Consider the following 17,571-nt stretch of genomic DNA (forward strand, 5'->3'; position numbering starts at 1 on the left):
ACTCATTGAACTGCACAAAAGGGCGTTGAGGAGAAAGAGTTTATTCAGTAACATGATCAAAATAAATTCCGTTGCTTTTTTGGACTGTTAATAATGTTGCCACATCAGAAAAAAAAAACAAAACAATATTTACAGGTGAATTTAGAAACAGTGGATCAGCCAAGATCCACTCATCTACTGTGTATTTAATTTGTCAGCCAGCAGTGTCATGAGGACACCATAGAGGAGGCTAGTCACAAGGATAAGGACGGTGCTAGAAGCAGGACCCAAAGACAGCAGCGCTCCAACTGAATACAGTAGCAACACCACCAGTAGCGTCCGGTAACTTGCCAGCAGTCGCAGGCTAAGTCGAGGAGTTTGCCACTTCTCCAAATTTCGCCGAGTTGTCGGGCTACAAAATGCCTGGGCTGCTGAATCTGTGTCCATAAGATAGCGCCGACCGAGACGTCCCAGGAAGTCCGGTCGTGAACAGAGTGCCCTCATGTGACCTCCAAACTGCAAGACGACAAACATTATTTCAGAGCTTAAATCTTCTGGAAATATTGCAACACACATAAGAAACTGAAACTCGTTTTTTAGGCCAGAAATGTACAATAAATACCACTTTCATGCAATCTGTGCAGCTTTTGCAAACATTTTATCATATATGCATTTCTGTTGTATCAAATATCCATCAAATTCGTGTTTTGTTATTACATATGTAACCAAGAGCACCACAAAATTACTCCCATGTAGAACCCCAATTCCAAAAAGTTATGACAATGTGTAAAATGTAGATGTAGACAGTGTAACAATTTGCAAATATCATAAACCCATATTTTATCCACATTACAACAGAAACAACATATAAGATAAAACAGAGACATTTTTCCGTTTCATGAAAAATATTACATAATTTTGAATTTGATGATAGGGTCTACCAAATTGTTGGATCGTTTTAACTACTGGCTGTTAACATCTGGGAAATGAGGAGACCAGTTGCTGGTGTTTACGAAGAGTTGTCCCATTCTTGTCAGATTCTATCTGCTTAACAATTCTGGTCATTTGTTGCTGGATTTTGCATTTTATGACAAAACAAATGTTTTCTATTGGTTAAAGGTCAGGACTTTTCAGGACCTGGACTCTTCTCCTGTGAAGCAACACTGTTGTGATTGGCTCAGTATGTGGTTTAGCATTGACTTACTAAAATATGCAGGGCCTTCCCCAAGAGGGTAAGAGGGGGTGCCTATTCTGTTCCTAAACCTCAAAGTACCTTTCAGCATTGCTGGTGCCTTTCCAGTGTGTAAGCTGCCCATACCGTAGGCACTTAGTCCCATTCCATCAAAGATGCAGGCTTTTGTACTGTCTTCGGATAACAAGCTGGATGATCCCTCTCCTTATTCTGCAGGACACTGCGTCCATGGTTTCGGACAGTTCTCTGCTTCACCTCAAACAATTTTAAATAAGCTTTGGCTCAGAGATGATGACGATGTTTCTGGATCATTCAGATATTCATATATGGCTTCTTCTTTGGACTATAGCTTTAACTTGCACGTGTGGCTTGTACAGCAAACTGTGTTCACGGGCAGTGATTTCTGGAAGTGTTCCTGAACTCTCGCAGTAGTGTCCGGTCGAGAATCATTCCTGTTTTTAATGCAGGCCTGAAGATGCGGAACATCCAGTATTTTGATACTGGATGCTCCGCATCTTCAGGCATCCACTATTTTGATACTGGATGCTCCATTATTTTGATTTTGATACTTCAGCCTTGTCCCTTGCGCACAGAGATTCTACCTGATTCTCTGAATAATAATAATAATAATAATACATTTTATTTTTGGCACTTGACTCAACAATGACGGATACCAATCTTAAAATGGTATTAGACACTGTAATTGGTGGACTCTTAAAAGTTGGTTAAATGGTAAACCTCTGCCCATCTTTATATCCGAGACGCTCTGCCTCTCTGAAGTGCTCCTTTTATAAACATCCATGTTACTGATCTGTTGCCAATTGACCTAATTTGTTGTTATCAACATGTCTTTTAATTTGTGTCAATTACTTTTTCAGACTCTTTTTGCCCATTCCGACTTTTTTAGAAATTTGTCACTACCATCAAATTCAAAATGAAAAAATATCTTACATGAAATGGTTAAATGTCTTAGTTGCAACATCTGATATGTTGTTTATGTTAAACAAGCGTTGTTACATGACCCCTAACACGGGTCGTAAGTTGTGGTTGACCTTGTGATTGAGAAGGGTCGCGACCCTGTACAGGAGTCTGACCAGCAGGGCATTCTCATAACTCCTGATCGGCTGTAGCTCGGGATCTCCTTGATATTGGATATCAAACCTGCGGAGCCCATTGATTATCTGTGCAGAGAAACACAATCAGTGTCTTGCTGTGAGCCACTCCACTGTATTTTTACTTGTAGAACCTCTTACCTGTGAGCGACCCAAGTCTGTCAGGATCAGCCCATTCTCCCCAGCGATACAGTCAGGCCGCTGCTGGAGCTCGTCGTCGTCAGAGGTAGAGCTCAGTGTGGAGATGAGCTGGGTTAGCTGCCCCTGGTTCAACTACACGATAGGACTAGGTGCTAAATCCATTCCATGCATGAATATTCATACAAAGTTCTTTGTGTGGTTGAACTCTTTTCCCACAAAACATTTTTTCTTACAAAACTTGTAGTTCACAAAAGACAGGAAAAGTGGAACCTCATTTCAAACGGATCCGTCTTGAAAATATGAGATGAAATTAATGTGACTTGACAGTTTTACGATAGCATTAGAGTCCATCTTACCTTGAAGATTTGGCATAAGTTCTCTAAAGCCCGGTCCAGTAAGTCATGGGTCTTCTTCAGACATTCACCACTGTCTTCTGGTTCAGTGCCAGAGTAGGTGGTATCCAGGTCAGGACATCCAAATCCGAACCATGACATAAAGGAGTAAGAGGCTGCCATTTCATTGGACTTATCAGATATCCGCTTTGCACTTGTTCGGGCTTGAATGATGATTTGGATTAATTTAACCACCTGACGGTCATAGAAGATAAAAGACATTAACAATGTGTCTGACCAAACGATCAGATGGCATAACACCAGTACTTACCCCACCCCGGAGCTCAGAGCAAAACATCTGCTTGTACTGGCAATCCTGACCCTCGAGGGCATAAACATGATTCTTTACCCTGAAGACCGTATCAGTCACCACCCGCTGCCGCGAGGACAAGTAGCTACCACCCTGGCTAGGCGTCAGGTAGCCCCGGGACTGCCGGTGATGCAGGACATGCTCCGGCTCCAGGAATAGCTGCTCACCTGCAGATGGTGGTTGGAGCACATCTTTAAACCTCAAGTTGTATCACCTTGTGTCATGCTAAAATTTGATTACTTGTGCTTTATACCAGTAGCAGCATAAAGAAAACAGGTGAAATGAGGAATGGCTCTGAGATCCTGAGATTCTTCGTACCTTTTTGGATCATCTTAGCCAAGTTAGTTTGAGAAAAGACTTTGGACATCCTGAAGACCATCAAGGCATTTTTGGCATTGACTAGATCTGTCCTGATGGCTCTGTTTAGAAACATCTGAAATAGCTTTGTGTAGATCAGTAGGTTCTCCTGGACAAAGGACTCCCTGCAAACAAAATTTACCCCACAGGTCATCCAGACATCTCAAGGGCCAAAGTCAACAACGTGTAATTAAAGGACAGACCATTTCTCAGGAATACTCCTGTTGTTTTCAGGCAGAAGATGGACCTTGTCTTCTGTGTATCTCCATGGTTGGATAAAGCTCAGCCAGGTCTCCAACACCTTTAGCATACAGTAGAGACCATGAGTGTTTTTATGCATTAACTATTGGAGTCTCTATCCAGTCAGAACTCAAACAGTGAAATCTAGAACCACACAAACGTACAAAAAGCATAGCAGGGTCCTTGAGAAAAATGAATTAACAAGCGGGCAGAAGTTGGCTTTTCCCTGAATTCAAAGGTGGGTCTAATTTAACTTGTATAATCGCTACAATATTCAATTTAAAGTCAATTTGTACTTGTGTTTTTTGACTTGCTTTAGTTTCCCAGGTTCTTGAGTTATTGTTGGTGAACAATATCTACCAAATAAAATTACACTGACATTCCTGTATTAATCTACTTCTGGTTGAGGTCACAATTGATAAGATAAGATAAACTCAGATCAGATAAAATCATCTGAATGTAAGAGTCTGTTGAGGTAAATCTCTACGGTAAAACTTATTGAGAGGTAATATGGGGTCATAAGCACAAAGATTGAGAATATCTGAATTAAAAAAAAACACTTCATTGGCAGCCAATCAAAGAATCAATAAACTGCAAAATCCTCTTTTCCTTTGTCTTTTTAAATAAAAAATGAGCAACAAAGGAGCCATCAGAGAGCCAAAGGTTTGCAGCCCCTGTTTTAGATGTTCAATGTTAAGACAAGTGGTACATTGAGACTTACCACTCTGAAGGAGGCATCCAGAGGCCAGTGTCCAAAGCAGTGCTGGAGAAACAAGTACAGCTTCTGTTGCACAAAACGCTGGATCACCGCCCTGCAGGAACAAAGACGAGATTATCATATTACTTCACTTTCACAGATAAATGTTTTAATACACTCGTTCAAAGAACAGAATAAGTGACTTATTTTCAATGAGCATCCAAATAACATGGAAAAAATATATCAAATGCCTATTTAACTAGATCCTGGCTTTCAGTCATCGAGGCTCAGGTATTACGAGCGGTTGTCTTGGAAATGAACGTTCCTGGTTTGATTCAAAAGTTCCTCCTTCAGAGTGTCAGTGGCATTCTGGAACCACGTTCCCTGACTGAGGGAAGGTTCTTTGGTCGATAAAACACAAAGAACCAGCTGCGAACCCTCAGCAGTGGAGGAAGAATTAATCTAGTCCCTGAAATAATTTCTCAGGAAAAGGTCAATGCTGTCTGCGACTCTATTAGTATGGAAACGCACTTCTTGAACTCCTCCAGCGGGCTGGTGTGGGTGTGTGAGTGGGCAGAAGGAGACGATGGCAACTGCTCTGGCTTCAAGCTATTCGAGAACGTGTGCAGATGTTTCACCAGGAGACGCACCACCAAGACATGCTCCTCTGTTGGACTGAAGGGTTCCTGCAACAGAAAGCAGTTACCAAGGACTCTTGACACAGATCCAGATTATCAGCCAACACCAAACTGACCCTATCGCTTAAAAAACATCCAAACCTATGTGTTTCCCCTTCCAGATGTGGTCACATAGGCAACAAAGACTTGGGAGGTATTTGTTGACCACAGTGGTAATCTACTTTTGATGGCACTGTGGAGATTCTAACCCCTTAGCTTGACCCACATTTGGATTTGTGTACCTGATAGCGATAGCTTGTAAGAATCTTGTAAGTTGTCTGCGATTTTTATAAAGAATTAGTATTCTCATAGATGACATATCTTGCTTTTTTTTTTTCAACAGGAAGTAAAATACATTATATGGCCAAAAGTATTCACTCACCTGCCTTGAAGCACATGTGAACTTAAAAGACATCCGATTCCTAATCCATAGGGTTCAATATGACGTCAGTCCACCCTTTGCTGCTAAAACAGTTTCAACTCTTCTGGGAAGGCTGTTCACAAGGTTCAGGAGTGTGTTTATGCGAATTTGGGTCATTCTTCCAGAAGCTCATTTGTGAGATCACACACTTATGTTGGACGAGAAGGCCTGGCTCTTGGTCTCAGTTATAATTCATCCCAAAGGTGTTCTTTGGGATGACCTATGTCTGACCTGTTGAGGACAGGACTCTGACTCTCTCAGTGAAGTTCTTCCACATCAGACTCTGTCATCCATGTCTTTATGGACCTTGCTGTGTACACTGGTACGTAGTCATGTTGGAAAAGGAAGGGACCAGCTCCAAACTGTTCCCACAAAGTTGGGAGCATGAAATTGTCCAAAATGTCTTGGTATGCTGAAGCTTTCAGAGTTCCTTTCACTAGAACAGGCCTGGCCAACCTGTGGCTCCCAAGCCACAAGCGGCTCTCACGTTTATGTCAATTTTTGTATATGTGTTTTTTTTTTTGCCGTGCACAGAGAACCCTGGATGCGACTCGCGATTGCACAAGTAAAAAACACATAAACACAAAATTCAACATGCACTTAAGAGCCGCATGCGGCTCAGGAGCCACAGGTTGGCCAGGCCTGCACTAGAACTAAAGGGGCCAAGACCAACTGCTGAAAAACAACCTCACACCATAATCCCCCCCGCCACATAATTTCACCCTTGGCACAATGCAGTCAGACAAGCACCGCTCTCCTGGCAACCGCCAAACTCAGACTCGTCCATCAGATTGCCAGATGGAGAAGTGTGATTCATCACTCCAGAGAACACGTCTCCACTGCTCTAGAGTCCAATGGCGGCGTGCTTTAGACCACTGCATCTGATGCTTTGCATTGCACTTTGTGATGTGTGGTTTGGATGCAGCTGCTCGGCCATGGAAAGCCATTCTATGAAACTCTCTGCAACTGTTCTTGAGCTAATCTGAAGGCCACATGAAGTTTGGAGATCTGTGGCAACTGACTCTGCAGAAACTTGGCTAACTCTTAACGCTATGTGCCTCAGCATCTGCTGACCCCGGTTCGTCAGTTTACATGCCCTACCACTTCATGGCTGAGTTGCTGTTGTTCCAACTTCTATGAACACTTCTATGTTCTTATAACACAGCTGACATTTGACTGTGGAATATTTAAGAGCAAGGAAATTTCATGACTAGATTTGTTGCACAGGTGGCATCCTATCATATTTCTACGCTGGAAATCACTGAGCTCCTGAGAGCGACCCATTCTTTCACAAATGTTTGTAAAACAGTATGCATGCCTAAGTGCTTGATTTGATACGCCTGCGGCCATGGAAGTGATTGGAACACCTGATTCCGATTATTTGGATGGGTGGATTAATACTTTGGCCACATAGTGTATATTTGTTGACATTTTAGCAACAAAATTGGTTAGGTTTTGGTTCCCCTGCAGAAAATATGATAATAAATGGAATACGTCCTGTTGTGTGGATTCATTTAAATTTAACAGCAATTCAAGTAAAAAAGCGATTTTAAAATGTAGAAAACAAAATATCACTTAACATCCATTCTTTCTGGTCACTAAAAATCATTTTTTGAACAAAAAGGAAAGTACGTATTATATTAGTTTGATGCCTCCACTATTGTAATTCTGAATGTATTAGGCCATTCTTTTTTGTTTATAATGTGACAATTTTCATAAAAAAAAAGTTTCTTCGCTATGCACTGAATTTAGATAGAAAGCACCATCAAACTGTCCCTCCAATTGAAACCACAGATAATGTAACTTGCAGCATGTTTCCTTTATCGCAGCAATGTCAATAGATGCATTATAATGTAAAGGAAAAACATACACCTAGCTGTGTTAACAATCAGCATGCTTTTAAAAAGGCAAAATAAGACACCAACTCAAACCATTTAATGTGAAGCAGACTGGATTCAGCATCATTGCAGGCTGTTTTACCGTCAAGGATACTTCTCCAAGAATTGCCCCGTTTACTGACAGACTCAACATGATATGTGGGAAGAAAATGCTACTTAACAGCAGGGGTTCTCAATCCAGAGAGTATTGAGACTTCTGAGTGTCTAAGGAGCAACTGCATTTAGACACTCACTGCCAACTGTGAATATGAAAAAAAATTGTCTACTACTATTGTTTCTAGTTCACCTTGACCTCTTTGTTGCTTATATGTGGACTTGCAAATTTGGATTTTCAAGTGCACTCAGTGACACTGCCACTTGTAACAATAAATGTTTAGTAAAATATAGATTCGGGAGTCCTTTTATAGCAAAATCCCTTCAGATGGGGCTTTGCAGCTAACCAGTCAGCCTGAGTGTCCCTAAGGTAAAGAGGGTAGAGAACCTCTGTGTTAATCAGGTCTTATCATGTACATTGAGTCAGACAGCTTCCCCCTTTGACCAGCAGTTAGAGGCTGATTATAAATTAAGGCGGTTTTCAAGAATGTTAAATATAACCCACTGGTTGCATTTAGTGCTGATGTCTGGTGTGAAAGAAAAACAATTTGATCAAATCTTGGGATTTCATTCTGAACAAACTAAAAAAAAAATCTGTTTTTCGGAGAACGTGACAGATGTTGAACAGCATGTTAACATTGAGAATTCTCTTCTATATTCATACATGTGTAATTTTAACAACTTTTGATATAGGTATTTAACTTGTCTTTAATGCAATGCTTGAATGTCAACTTCTACATGTAACAGTAACATTATAACTGAGGAAGATGTAGGAGAGATCACATGAGGAAAACAACATGCCGAGTGTGGGTTGGTAAAAATAAGTCCGCCAAGCCTTTACACCTGCCAACCAGACATGGTTTTCTCTTTGTCACAGCAAGACCAGTAACTTTCAAAGTGATGCAACCAGTTCATTGCCACGTCAGGAACGGCTCAACTGAGATGAACACAACGACAACACAGGCCAGTACTTCGATTTAAGACCAGATAAGCTGCACTGATCGGGTAATGGTTCAGTGCTGGTAAAGAAGGAAGGAGGTCTCTCTATGAGAGAAGGATCCTTGACGTGATAGCAGTGACTGAGCTTTACCTCCAGGAGGCCCCAGAGGGACGGGGGTGAATTAAAAGGTAAAAGTACTTGGTAGGTGTGGAGGGTTCCAGAGCCTGGTGGGGAGTTATGTTGGACCGACATGCTGGACATACTGAGGCGATACTGCAGCAACGCCAGCTGTTCACCCATAACCACCAGGGGTGGGGAAGAATGAGGAGAAAGTAAGGTAACAACACATTGGAGGAAGGGAGGAAAGACAACATGAGGCAGCAAGGAGAAGGTACCAATTGGGGTTGGGGGGTGAGAAGATAAGAAAAACATTGTGGAAATAAGGGAAGTAGGAGGGAGGAGAGGGGAAACAGAGACAAAATATTGACATTGTCCTGGTGAGACAAGGTGGTGAGACAGCAATCATCACGGAGGGTGGGCTCACATTTCCTCTCAGCTAACTAAATGGGATATCTTACAAGCTGCTCAACAACTGAGAGACAACTGAGTTGTCAACCTACTGAAGTCTTAAACCCCCTCGATTTATTCTGACATCTGTCTTTGTGAGAGAAACATAAGCACTGCTATCGGAACATTTCCAGCGTGAATTTAAAACATACCATCTGAAGCAAATACTACACCTCCTGACTCAATGATTCCTTTCCCAAATGTTTGACAACATTTAAAACTAAGATCCTTAGAACTGTAAGATTTTGTTTTTATTCTCTGGCTCATCTTCAGGAGCACAATAGAAAACAAAATGGAAACACTAAATGACTTTGATTTTGGTTGATTCATAAAAACACTGACGGACACAATTTAAGTGTGAATTTTAAAATGAGTATAGAGACACAGAGATGGATAGCACAGTCAAAGGGATGACATTAAAAGCATTGACTGCTTTTAGACAATTAAAACCATATGATCATCATAGAAGCACTAGACGCTCTCTATTTGTTTTATATTAGACACAAATATATACGTATAAGTGTGTCTGTATATATATATATATATATATATATATATATATATATATATAATATATCAGACATACAGTATATACACACACGCACATATATATATGTGTGTGTGTGTATGTATATATACATATGTGTATATATGTATGTATATTTTTTTATATACACACATATATATAAATATAAAATGTGCTACATCTGTACAAAATCTAGATAACAAATTAAAAGCATCACCATAATAATGATGTTATAATAGAAAAAAACAGCTTTTATTGTATTTAATGCTGATACTAGGAAGACCTGTGTCTCTGTTTCAAAAATGGTCAGCATGTTAAAAAGTGATTGATAAACACATTCCAATTAAATTGTGACTGAAGACCATCAAGACAAAATCTTACATTCCAGGTCAAACAGATACACAATGACTAAGCACAGTGGGTGATAAATAGGTGGGGTCAGGGGTCACCAAGCTGTGTTTCCTGTGAAGCCTCATGCACTGCCTTCAACACCTCAGATCAGCAAGCACAATCACACAAGCCTATCAAACATGTGTCAAAGTTCACCTATACTATAAGAGCCCCTGAAGGGTTCAGTCACAAACCATCAACATTGTCTTTTTGATAGTTTGATCAGATGGACTAGCAACACATAGCTTTGACAGATCTTCAGTTGAGTTGAACACCTGCCCTGTGTGAAGCACTTTGTCTCGCTCTTGTTTTTTTTTTAGTGCTTTATGCATAAAGCTGATGATGATTTATTTAAAAACATAAAAGGCACAGCCTTGGGAAAAAGGAAGGAAATATATCAATATATTATATAACAGTCACACTTGTTAACAGTTTACATTTCAAATGTTTCGTTTTGGTTTCCTCATGTTATCTTGAATTTTGTATGTCTGTCATTTGTTTTAATTTGCTTATCTAGTTAATCTACTTAAAGTAATTAAGTTTGTAAAAGATTATTCATATGATAATAAGATAATGTATGAGATTAATTTTATAGAAATACTTTTTACCTTTTTCTAGGTAATCAGTTCAAGCAATCCATTTAGGATATATTTGTTTTTTACTCTCCCAGTCATCACCAGGATCTACAGAACCTTCTCCTCGAGGATGGTACAAACTGACGCTCACTTCAGATCCTCATGGGTCCCCCTAGACACCAGAACCCCAAGACCTAACAAGGAATTTGTACAGGTAATATTTCATTACTGTATATCACTGGAAGTCCCTATTCCTTTTATCATTGTGTCAAAAGTGATTAGATATGAAAGAGGTCTCTAATTGAGTAGGTGTTAATAGTATCTTTACACAAAATGGAATACATTATTGCAGACCTCAGACCAACTAAAAACTACAAAGTTGGGTCATATCAGGTGTTTCTTGTTACAATGAGGACAACTGGATGGTGTTTTTCCATTAGCTTGAGAGAAAGAAAAAAAAACTCAGTTTAGAGAATAAAGGTGTATCAAACAGAGATACGGCTCATACTACGTCAGCAAAAAATCTCAAAATACACTTAAATTCTGACAGCCAACAGGTTTCAAACATCTGAGCTGGTAAAACAATCACAATCAGCTTTGAAAACAGAGCTGCTTAAGTTTGTTTTGAATCCAGTGTTTCTGAGGCCATAAAAAGGTCAGGGTCACAGCTTTAAAATAAAAGAAAGATGCACTCCCAACAGTATCAATGAATCCATAGAAACTTCAGTTCTGCATGGATTCAACAGAAACAAATGAAATATTGATTACATTTGTGTTTGTTGCTGTATCCTGTGCTGCAGCAGGAATTTTAATTTCCGAGACGGTACCAGATCAATAAAAGTACTTAAATATTGTATAGAATATACTGTTTTTTTTCCTGGGAGGCACAGTGGGGAAGTAATTAGCACTTCAATCTTGCAGCAAGAGGGTTCCTGGTTCAGTCAGGACAGGGTGCCTTTCTGCAAGGAGTTTATACATCCGCGCATCTGTGCGGGTTTCCTCTGAGTTCTCCAGGTTCCTCTCAGTCAAAAAATGCAGTAGGTTTACTGGATGTTTCTAACCCCAGTGAGTCCCTCACTACAGGATAGGCGAAATACGTGACGTGGATGTGTGTATTTCAATTGTGTCTTAATCTTTTCCTTTCTCTCCTGTACAGCACTTTCACAGAAAGTTCTTCATGAATATATTTACTGTTATTACATTACAGTCATTTAGCAGACGCTATTATCCAAAGCGACTTACAAAAGCAACTTATGTTTAGTATACCATAAAACATATTTACTGTTATCATTAGTATACCTATAGTAGTATCTATGTTATTAAAAGACACACAGCTCTGTTTATTCACACTGTCAATACACATACATACACACACAAAGCCAGGCAAACACACAAGGTGAATTTGTCCTTCAGTTTTTTCACATCTGATGACACCAGAGAATGTTATGAGGCTTAAAAATGTAATCAATACCAATATCAAAGATGTTTATCAGAGGCCTTGAATGTCATGCTTCTTTTAAAACTTTCTTTTTATTAGAACTATTTAGCTGCCAATGGAGCTTGTCTACAAAAACTGAATGAACAATAAATAAATCAGTCAAATTCACTGAGAGACAAATTGACCTGAGGAAACCGCTGCTATTTCATCAATTAATTCAGAAGGGGCCCTGCTGGGGGGCACGACACATGCTTGAAGGTGCAGGGGACAAATGGGGGTGTGGAGGGGGGTGGGCAGCCAGCCATGTGACACTGCAGTGTGCGTGGTGTGTTTGATTATCTCACCTTCACCTGAGGAGACTGGAGTTTCTGATACATGTCCAGTGAATAGTGATGCAGCCATACCTCAACAAACATCTGAACACAAACAGAATATGGTAATGTGAACCCGCCATCACAATTTTTTGACTTTACAAATGAGTGGAATTGTACAGCTAAAAGCTTAGAATTCAACCATTTACATGGCTGTTGCTTTCTCGATCTACCATGACAGAGCAATTTATATCAACTCTACATCGATCACATAAGTTAAAAACTGAAATTTACAACCACTGAATGTCTATCATAGATTTCTGATGATATCTACTCTTCTCAAAAAGCTGATGGATTTAGAGCTCAAATTTACCAAGGAAACATTCTAAATAATGTTGACTCGTCACTATTAAATCTGAAAAGCTGTAACTTTAACTGCAATACGAATGTGTTGATTGAGTCTGACAAAGTGCTTGAAAAATTCAGTGATTATGTTATGCCACAATAGCCTCAAATTTACAATATTAGTAGCGATCCATCAGATCTATGCCTCCTCACAAACAATGGAAAGGAATCATATGATTTAGTGTTTTCTGATAGAGACAATCAAATCTGTGATTTCCAGATGCTACAATTACTAGAATAAAGAAGGAGACTTGCAATTTAGAGTCAGGAATTTGGACTGCCACTGCAACCTGAACATTCACTGACCTGAAGAAGTGTTTCTGATCTCCAGATCTCCTGGGCAGCAGGATCTGCATTCACTGAGGGCTGATGAAAGATGTGATGCTTCAGAAGACTGCGACTGTGAATGCAGGAACCAGGATATGACACAGTGGACAACCTCAAGAAGAATGCGATAGTTAAATTATAGACATCTGCGGTGAAGATCAGAATCCAGTGTTTGATTTACTTGTCAAAACTAAGGATTCAGTTGTTCTTAAGTACATTTCGACAATGTGTGTGGGGCACCATAATGTATTATCGCCACAAGGGGGCACGAGTCAGTGTTCTCCTCAAGCCGGTCCCAAGCCTAGATGAATGTAGAGGTTTGTGTCAGGATGGGCATCCAAGGCAAAACCTGTGCTAAACCTAATATACAGCTCATATCTATGACTTTCATACTAGATCGTCAAGGCCTCGCTTAATTACATCCATCAGTTCAGATAACCTACAGGGTATGGATTGAAGGGGGGGGTGAAAGCATATTGGAAGCTGATAATGGTTGTGTGGTATTCAGGGAGGAGTTGAACCCTGGTGGTGAAAGGTGCTTCTAGAAGGCAACTGATGGTCAATTGGAGCTGATTTGATCAGGGAAACAGGTAGGAGAGAACTTGGTGTGTCATCTAGAGGGAAAGTAGATGAGGAGACTTAGTGGTGGAATAAGGAAGTGTAGGAATGTTTCAAGAAAGAGGTTAGTAGAGAAAAAGTGGGGCACTGGAGGGTTGAAGAGAGCAGACAGGAGTTCGGGGAGATGCATCTTGACCGAAAGTTAGAGGTGGCAAAAGCAAAGAACTGCAGGACCACATAGTAACAGTAATTAGTAAAGGTAAAGGGCATTAAAGAGGATGAAGAGTAAAAAGGTAGTTGGTCCCAATGATAAACCTGTGGAGGTATGCAAGTGTCAAGGAGAGTTTTTGACCTGATCATTCAACAGGATCTTAGAGAGTAGCTTGATGCCTGAGGAACTGAGAGGTGTTATAGTGCTCATTTTTAAGAAGAAAGGGAGACGTGCAGAGTTGTGGGAACAACAGAGGAACAAAGTCGATGAGCCATGAACCAAAAAGCATAAACAGGGTCTCAAAATAAGAACTAGAAATAAGCTCATTGAACAATAAGGTCTGAAGCGGCAAATAAGTACCGGTATGTTTTTGGTGGGGCAGGACATGTGTGAGAGCTTTAAGACAGAGGTGAGGACAAGGGACTGCCTCAAGGATCAGTTCTGAGTCCCTTCTTGTACACTATGGTGAGGGACAGGCTGAAGGAGTATTAATAGATATGTTTTTGTAATTTTGGTTACCTGGGTGACGGGGCGGTGACAGAGCTCCTGGTGTCAGAGAAAGGAGAAGGTGGTACATTGCCCTCGCTGGGAAGGAAGTACTTCAAGTACATGTCCACAAGAACAAAGTAGGCGCTGTCAGTGATGCCGCTGTGTTGACCAGGAGAGAAGTTCTGAAAACATGATAGTTCCATCAAGATTTTAAGCCCACAAATCAAAAAAATACAAATATAGGTCCTCTTGCTTTTTGCCACTCTGTCACAGCCTCTGACCCACAAATCCCCGGTAACATGAAATCCTGTTGAGACAGATACTGAAGACCTTCTGTTGATCAATCCATGAAAAGAAACTCGAAAAATTCTTAAAAAGAGGATCTTTGTGATTTAAAAAAAAAAACATTAAAATTTAAAGTAGAGATTTGTCCAGACAGAAGTCACAAAGAGTTCACTGAAGGACTATAGAGGATTGGTAGAGATATTTTCCAATTGCTTGACTACTTTTTCTCAGTCTTTTCCCTGCAAATGCAATCGAAGAGTGATGACAACAAAGTCTCACATTGACCCATTAAGCAAACAGGTGAATGTGGTCTCTGTTCTACCTGTGTATTTCTAATTCGAAAGAATAGCTTGATCAAAGCAAAGTTTAATTTTTCCAATAAATTAATTGATTGATTTCATTACTTCAGTACAAGACATTACATTTTTTGAAAATAATCATGCTTTCTCTGGAACTTCCAAACCAGAAAAACATACCAATCAATACATTGAGAACATAATGTAAATTGTACATTTATACTGTTTGATCAAAATATAGGCCAAAATATTGGACTTAAGTTGATGTATAACATTCACCACTTTAAGAGAATGGTTTTGCCATCAACTCACCTTTGGCTTGATGAGACAGGAAGCGAAGTGGAACATGAAGAACTCAAATGGATCTGCACAATGTTAAGGACATTGACTGCTTGATTGATTGATTTTGGTGGCCCAACAGTGGGTTTCTTTGGTTTTTATGCACAGATTCTGTCACTCTAAAGAGGAGAAAATTATGGAACCATTCTTTAAGTCTTTATAGGTGGCTAAATACACAGTTATATGTTCAATAATAAAATGCAATGGGAAGAGTCAGAATATCATATATATATGTACACGCACACACACAGTGCTAAAAGGAGTGGAAAAATTGGCATACAGTGTGTTGACTTTGCATGTTTCATATTCTAATTCCACTGAAATAGAAATGTTATAAATGTAATGTAATGAGTTACATGTTCAGCTCTTATTTAATGATGACTTGATCAAATACAATTGTAGAATCTGACCTTAATATTTTAGCAAACAGGGTATCATTGAAATAACCCAGATATTGATCCCAAGAACACCTGGGATTTCTAATTTGACCTGCAAGGCTTTGAGGTCAGCAGGATACTGAGCGCCAGGTTGAGGGTCAGCAGCCCAGATAGTGGAAACTGCAGCTTGTTGTGGAAGAGTGGACAGTCTGGTAGTACCCCCTCCTGGATGCACGCCTTCACTGGACCCTGAAACATTGTACCGCAGTGTAAGGATCAGATAGAATACATTTTTACATTCATACATTAAGAAGCACCTTTTTCCATTGCTGTGTAACAAAAAAAAATATGGATGAAAAATACAGATATATTAGGTGAGTAAGGAAGAGTAATTTTAGTTATTTTTTTCTTTAAGTGCTAAGTGCTCTTTCTTCAGTAAATAGGCAAACGGAAAAAAAAAATTGAAATAATTAAAAAAAAAAACACAAATTACTGAAAACATAAAAAAGATAAATTAAAAATAAATTATGCTATTGAGCCATGAGATCTGGTTCAGGCAGCACTTCAGCATCTCACCGGCAGGAAGTTAACTGGAACTTCATACTTGTATTCTTCTGCTTGCAACTTGTAAACTAGCTTCATCATGGGACCGCTGAGGAGAAAAGGGAGGAAGAGTATAAAAGTTTCAAATTCTGTGAACAGGAAAATCTAACAAAGCTAAACAAATAAGGAATAGGACCCACGAGGGGTTGAGGAACTCCAGCACGACACTGTACTCGCTGCTGCGGGACTGAAGAAGACGAAGGTCCCAGCCTGATAGGACACCATCAAGACTACCAAACACACTCTCCACTAACCAGGGAAAAATAGGGTGCAGTTCCTGGACAGACAGGGACACAAGTATGAGACAAATGTCATAGACAATTTGAAGGTAAAGCAATTTGAAAGCAAAAAAAATCAGAAAAAGAAGGGGCCTGGGCTGGTTGAGGGTCTGGGGGTCCAACCTTGGCAGGATACTCTTCAATGACCTTTACCAGGTCCTGACATCTCTGCACCAGAGGTTTGGTGGAAGAGTCTGCCTTCAGGTTGGCCTGAAACCATTAAAGTTAAAAATTGACTGTATAAGTATCTTCATCCATCGCATAAATTTATATAGATAACTTGCTGATCTCACCCATCTACTGTTTGGTTTGGAAACATAAATGTTAGTAGACCAAGACGCTGAGCTACCGCCTAACCTTGTTTAACATTTGTTACTACGTGATGCACATCTGTGGGTAAGTTGATTTGTTTTCTAAACATTAGGAAATAATGATCCAAGTGTTTTGTGATGCGTGTGTGTTATACTAATACTATGAGATGGGAAACAACAACATTGTGTCACTATGCTATACAAATAAAACCCTGAAATGTGATTTAAAGATGAAGCTAATCGTGACTTTCGAGTACAGGAAGTGAACGGACTCACCAGCAGGAACCCGGGTGGCTGTAACGTCGGAGCGGCCATAAACGAGCCTTTAATTGCTCTATTTTAAAGAAATAAGGATTAGTTGAGTTAAAACAATTCGTGCACCCCAAGTCTACCGGTGGACGTCACCGGGCTAGCCTTATGGCAGGAGAAGCTCTTTTGTCGCCACAATAGAGACGTAAAGTGCGACTTTACTTTAACGGACTGAAAGTCGCGGGTTAATATATCAGGCTAGTTAGCGGCCAGCTAGCGACATGCACCAAATCGAGTTAGCTAGTGAAGAATATAACTACTCAAATATCATTTGATAACTTGATTTTGAAAAATTCCGATAAATTAACGGAGTTTTTAAATGTAAAGCTCGAAATACTTACTCATGAACCAACATCAGTGTAGTTCAATTGGGCTCCGAAAACCTCTTCTTCGGTGCTCCATGGCTCGGATTGCACGCTACTGCCCCCCGCCGGGAAACACTGATATGCCTGCTACGTCCATAAATCTCTTCGGTCCTCAGCTAGACGTCTTACCTGGCAGGCTCAACCTCAGCTGACTTAATCTCC

General features: G+C 40.0%; 1 protein-coding gene across 3 annotated transcripts; it reads right to left on the reverse strand.

Annotated features, from left to right (window-relative positions):
- Positions 1–25: 25 nt before the first annotated feature.
- Positions 26–17,444, reverse strand: smpd4 (sphingomyelin phosphodiesterase 4). Of its 3 annotated transcripts, none has more exons than XM_086152624.1 (20): positions 17,386–17,444; positions 17,012–17,069; positions 16,548–16,634; positions 16,287–16,423; positions 16,120–16,195; positions 15,684–15,792; positions 15,140–15,192; positions 14,277–14,428; positions 12,968–13,061; positions 12,290–12,361; positions 8,648–8,737; positions 4,952–5,106; positions 4,445–4,535; positions 3,687–3,784; positions 3,445–3,608; positions 3,088–3,293; positions 2,781–3,011; positions 2,425–2,556; positions 2,224–2,352; positions 26–495 (listed from the first exon to the last, which is right to left on the reverse strand). In XM_086152624.1, the coding sequence occupies exons 1-20, from the start codon at positions 17,397–17,399 to the stop codon at positions 175–177; spliced, it is 2,469 nt and encodes an 822-aa protein (XP_086008750.1). In that variant the 5' UTR covers positions 17,400–17,444; the 3' UTR covers positions 26–174. The 3 variants fall into 3 exon arrangements, with proteins under 3 accessions (XP_086008750.1, XP_086008741.1, XP_086008759.1); XM_086152615.1 differs by having other exon boundaries at positions 8,600–8,737; XM_086152633.1 differs by lacking the exon at positions 8,648–8,737.
- Positions 17,445–17,571: the final 127 nt, after the last annotated feature.

This window comes from Fistularia commersonii, chromosome 1 (genome assembly GCF_037954325.1).
Source record: "Fistularia commersonii isolate RoL2024-O1a breed Wild chromosome 1, RoL_Fcom_v1.0, whole genome shotgun sequence".
In the NCBI taxonomy this organism is placed as follows: domain Eukaryota; kingdom Metazoa; phylum Chordata; class Actinopteri; order Syngnathiformes; family Fistulariidae; genus Fistularia; species Fistularia commersonii.

What these genes read in the sequence shown, in the direction of transcription:
- smpd4 (XM_086152615.1), bottom strand. An exon ending in AGGAGTATTCCTGAGAAATG is followed by an intron (nt 3,609 to 3,686) that starts GTCTGTCCTTTA and finishes TTTTGTTTGCAG; the next exon opens with GGAGTCCTTTGTCCAGGAGA. An exon ending in ACTTATGCCAAATCTTCAAG is followed by an intron (nt 2,557 to 2,780) that starts GTAAGATGGACT and finishes CCTATCGTGTAG; the next exon opens with TTGAACCAGGGGCAGCTAAC.